The 5,274-nt window shown below is 49.4% G+C and overlaps 1 protein-coding gene across 1 annotated transcript in view; it reads left to right on the top strand.

Moving 5' to 3' along the window:
* LOC106817245 (RAB6A-GEF complex partner protein 1-like) overlaps window positions 1-4,247 on the top strand; it is a gene marked incomplete at its 3' end in the record, with an annotated part of 27,505 nt that extends 23,258 nt beyond the window's left edge. Inside the window, exons 21-27 of the mRNA XM_014821909.1 lie at window positions 1,308-1,394; window positions 1,513-1,597; window positions 2,010-2,171; window positions 2,478-2,708; window positions 3,056-3,230; window positions 3,644-3,832; window positions 4,031-4,247. Of these exons, the coding sequence (XP_014677395.1) occupies window positions 1,308-1,394; window positions 1,513-1,597; window positions 2,010-2,171; window positions 2,478-2,708; window positions 3,056-3,230; window positions 3,644-3,832; window positions 4,031-4,247 (1,146 nt within the window). The remainder of the gene's footprint in view (window positions 1-1,307; window positions 1,395-1,512; window positions 1,598-2,009; window positions 2,172-2,477; window positions 2,709-3,055; window positions 3,231-3,643; window positions 3,833-4,030) is intronic.
* Window positions 4,248-5,274: the final 1,027 nt, after the last annotated feature.

Genomic DNA, 5,274 nt, shown 5'->3' with positions numbered 1-5,274 from the left:
GTCTCTCTCTCTCTCTCTCCCACTTCTCTCTCTCTCTCACTCTCATTCTGTCTCTCTCTCTCTATGTGTCTCTCTTTCTCTGTGTCTTTCTCGCTCTCTGTGTGTCTCTCTCTCTGTATCTCTATCCTTTGTTTCTCTCTCTCTCTCTCTCTCTTTCTATCTAATGCCAACTTGACCTTTGACCTCGGCGTAGATCCTAACGAGGAGGAGACGCCGCCGCGCACCCCGCTCTACTCCGCCGCCGGATCGACCGTCAAATACCCATCGCTGTCATCGCCGCCCGTAGATGGCGCCACGTTCCTCTTCAACAACCCGGCGCTGGCCGGCCGCGGACACGCGACCAACGTCGCCGGCATGCTGGAAGAGGGCGCCACGGTAGTCGCCGAGAAGCAGACGCGGACGAAGAGCGAGCCGCGGACGATCCCCGTGCGCGGGAGGTGAGGGGTCGTCATCATCACGGTGTCGTCATCATCAGGTCATGCGTTGTAGTCGTTGTCGTCATCATCACGCGTCATAGCCGTCGTTTTTGTCATCATTATCACGGTTCATAGTCCGTCGTCATGTATATCACGGTCATTAGCCGTCGTCATCGTCTTTATCATGGTCATAGCTCGTCTGTGTCGTCATCATCACGCGTCATAGCGTTCGATTGTCGTTCTCATCACGTCATAGCCGTCGTTTGTCGTCATCAATCACAGGTCATAGCCGTCGTTTGTCGTCACTCATCGACGGTTTCATAGCCGTCTGTTGTCGTCATCATCACGGGTCATAAGCCGTCGTGTGTCGTCATCATCCGTCATAAGCCGTCGTGGTCGTCATCATCACGGTCATAAGCCGTCGTTTGTCGTCATCATCACGGTATAGCCGTCCAGTTGTTCGTCATCTCAGGTCATAGCCGCGCGTCGTGCCGTTGGTGTTGTCATCATCACGGTCATGGTTGTAGTCGTAGTCAAGTTTGTAACCTTGCTAATCATCATCATCATCGTCATCATCGTCATCATCGTTGTTATCATTATCATCATCATCATCATCATCATCATCATCATCATCATCATCATCATCATCATCGTCGTCGTCATTATTGTTACAGTCTGCGGGGACAGTCCGGCAGCCGTGATTCGCTGAAGGAGCGCGCGGGTAGCGAGACGTCGTGTGGCGGCGACGGTCTCTTCATTGACGTGATTCTGTGTCGTCACGCACGCAAGCTGCTCACCNGTGCGTGTTGTGATGGTGACGTTTGTGCGTGCGTGCGTGTTGTGATGGTGACGACAACACGCACGCACCCATGGTGACGTTTGTGCGTGCAGGAATGTCTGAAGACAGGAAAGCTGGAAACTGCAGCATCGTACCTCATCATTCTACAGAACCTGGAGCCCATTGCCATCAGCAGACAGGTACGGTGCCGCCATCTACTCACCGATAATGTAACTATTATCGACGTATTTCGCAAATTTCGGTTAAAATTTCGAATCGTGGCCACTGCGTTTGTCTGAATGTGTCTTTCTCCCGTAGCACGCTACAATGCTTCTGGATGCAACACTCGAGGCAGGACAATGGGAGCTTTCAAAAGATATTACTCGATTTCTCAGGGCAATAGGTAAGCGAGTGAAATGTTGCATTTTGGTTAATATGATTGGTTCGCTATACTTTTCTCATATCTCTCTCTCTCTCTCTCTCTCTCTTATTCTCTCTCACTCTCTATCTCATTCTCTCTCTCGCTGTCTCTCATTCTCTCTCGCTCTCTCTCTCTCTCTCTCTCTCTCATTCTCTCAATCTCTTTCTCCNACACAAACATGCATGCAAGCACCCTCTCGTGCACATATATACACATGCAGGCAGGCACACTCTCATGTCATGCATACACGCACGCATACATGTGTGTGCCAGTCATAGCGATGATCCCACAATGATCTGGTCTTTTCCGTGCCGGCTCAGTTGCTCATCTAAATTTCGCATGCCTAAATTCGCATCTCGCGCACGCAGCGCACCTACTTGCGCACCGCACAAAGGTTTCGTTGATTCTCGCACGTCCGATTTCTACATAATTTGCAGAAACAGAGCGGCCAAGATTGAAGATTTCGTGACGACGCTGAAGAGACTTCATGAGGATTTTCAGTGGCCGTATCCGATAGCCTCCCCGAGCCTGCTGCAGACCTTCCAACGCATGTCGAGTAAGCTGCAATATAGAACGCATGTCGAATAGAATATAGAACATATAATATAGATATAGAATGCATGTCGAATAGAAGATAGAACATATAATATAGATATACAATGCGTGTCGAATAGAATATAGATATGGAATACCCTCCATAATGAACTTTGAAACGTATAAACTTACTGCGGTGTCTATAATATAATATTCCATGATATAATTACGTATGTTACCTATGTTTGCTATAATTATTACCTATGTTATTACATATACATATACATATATAACTAACCATCGTCCGACGCTCTCCCGTCTCTCGCAGATAGCAGGAAGAATGAGTCGATGGTGACCATGTACAGCGAGAGTGATCTCAGCGCCCTCTTGACGGAGGAGGACGACGACGACGATGTGTTGCTAGCGAGCTCCAACTCGTTCTCCTTCTCCGCGCCGCACTATCTGCACACCAGGGGGCGTGACGACGCGGAGATGTCGCCGCTTGACGACGCGTCCAAGACGCTGGAGGCGTTCCTCGAACCGCAGCCGATGCACTTCGGTGAGAGATGTTGTTTGCTTGTTTTTCGGTTGGGGGTGTTTTGTTTTTGGGCGAGAGACGTTTGCTTGTCTTTGGTTAAGTTTGTTTGTCTTTGGCGAAAGTTGTTTGCTTTTCCTTGGCGAGAGATGCTCATTTGTTTTTGGTGACAGGCGTTCACTTATCTCTGGTTAGAGTTGTTTGTTTGACTTTGGCAGGCAGACGCTCACAGTCGCTTTCAGAAAATCTCGAACTGGCTGAAGAAAATATTACTTAATTTGTAACAAAACTAAAAAAACAACACCTAAATTACATTATATTACATTACAATACATTACCTAAAAGTAATCATAATTGACATGCGGTTATAGATGGCGCTGCCGTGCTTTCAGACTCGCACAGCCACGGCACGACAGAGGACAGCTCGCTGGCGGGCGAGGCGGAGGATGTGACGGTAGCAGACGACATACAGGATGCGTGCGCGCTCGAGCAGTGGACGCAGGAACTCGCCACCAGGGGGCCACCCAACATGGAGGTCGAACTAAGGTCAGTGATGCTGCTGCCATCTTACTCACTGCGCTGTCGTGATTCCTCGGACCATGATGAATAAACAAATAAATTAGTTAATTGTAATTCATGTAATAATATATTGTAATGAATTTGTGTTATTATTATTATTATTATCATTGTCATTGTTGTAATATATATATATATATATATATATATATATATATATATATATATATATATATATATACGTATGTAATATGAATATAAAAAAGAAAGAGGTGTGTTTATTTTCCGAGCTATCGAGAACACACGTCTCTTCCTTCGCGTCTCTCACAACAACGTGTATATTTATATATTTTTTATTTATTCATGCCTTCATCTTCTACTACACTATGGTTTCATCATCATCATCATCATCATCATCATCATCGTCGTCGTCGTCGTTGCAGGTACCTGCTGCAGATGGTGGTGGAGGCGGGATGTTTTGAGTGGGCGCTGCTTCTCACCGTGCTGCTACGCGACGCTCTAGCCGTGTCGCGCGTCGCCCGCGCCGCCACCGCTCCGGACGTGCCGACAGACGTGATAGCGCGCAGCCGCGACGGTCTCGCCTTCCTAGAGCTGTGGGCCAAGACCGTGTGGTGAGTCTCGCCTTCGTCGTTGCACGCTCACTTGTTTCACCGCCGGCGTCGGAAGACGACGGCGACCGTCGATTGTGTGTCGCGATTTTTCAGCGTTTTTTTTTTTTTTGCGACGAGCTATCCTTGGCGTTCGTTGCATGTTCGCTTGTTATACTGCCAGCGTTCACTTGTTTTACGATGGATGTTCGCTTGTTTCAGCCTCGGCTACCGGCCGTTCGTCGCGCTCATCCGCCAGCAGGCGATGATGTTAGAGCGATGCGTCGCGAGTCGTCCCCGCCCCCGCCGGACCCCGTCACCGCCGCTCCTCGAAACAACAAACCCGGAAGACGCTGCGCCGCTAAGCACGAGCGCAGTGAGCGCTGCTGCTGGCGCCACCTACGAACACGCGCTGCTCGACGATGATGATGATGATGTGGTGGTGGGGGCGGCGGGGGAGGCGCGCGAGGAGGAGGCGGAGGAGGAGGAGAAGGAAGAGGAGGAGGAGAAGGAACTGGGCGGGAACCAGTGCTGCATCTCCTAGCGGGGAATGCCGCAGAAGAGGAGGACGAGTAAGAAGGAAAGGAGGAGGACGAGGAGGAGGAGGAGAAGTAGTAGAAGTAGGGCGGGGATGAAGGGAAGGAGGAAGAGGAGGAGGAGGTGGAGGAGGTGGTGGACCTGGTTGGGAATACATGTAAATACTTACTGCATGGGATGTAGCCACTGTCGATTACAAGCACGGATTTTAACATATATGTTCTTGCACAGGGGGAAGGGGAGGGGGAAGGGGAGAGGGGTTATCGTAATTTGGGATGTGGAGGGACACAACGTGACTGCACCTGCCTCTATATCCTGTCTCATGTCCCCGTGTGCCAAATTACAGCTTGCCAAGTTTCATTCATGCGCTCTTCTTTCTCGCACGTGCGTGCGCGCTCTCTCTCTTTCGCTCTCTCTCTCTCTTTCTCTCTCTCTCTCTCTCTCTTTCGGGAGAAAAGTTCTGCTGCTCCCCCTCCTCTTCCTCCTCCTCCTCTTCCTCCTCCTCATCTTCCTCCCTCCTTTGCTTTCTTTTCTTCCTGAGAGAGAAAGAGAAGGAGAAAGAGAGACAGAGACTAACAGAGACAGACAGAGAGAGAAAGAGACAGGGCGGTGCAAGTCTACTGCATTCCACTGAACGTAGCTTCATCTTAGTGGTAACAGTAACCACTCAGACAACAAGAGAATCGAATAGGTTGTGAACAGGCTGTGAATTAAAACAAACAGAGTGTGTAGACGAACGGACACAAGGCGAGCTGTTGATCCACACCTCATGTGTGGTTGCCTTGACGATCGCACACGTGATATCACCTGCCAAGCCACAGACGCGAAGACAGCATCGCATGTGATCAGCCATCTTGTACGTGTACGCTACACTCGTCCTTGTTTGCTCAGTTTTTGTTTTAGCAAGCATGTTTATGTTTATATATATA

The sequence above is a fragment of the Priapulus caudatus genome, unplaced genomic scaffold (genome assembly GCF_000485595.1).
Source record: "Priapulus caudatus unplaced genomic scaffold, Priapulus_caudatus-5.0.1 Scaffold1647, whole genome shotgun sequence".
Lineage (NCBI taxonomy): Eukaryota > Metazoa > Priapulida > Priapulimorpha > Priapulimorphida > Priapulidae > Priapulus > Priapulus caudatus.
This window is presented reverse-complemented; position numbering and strand designations above follow the sequence as displayed.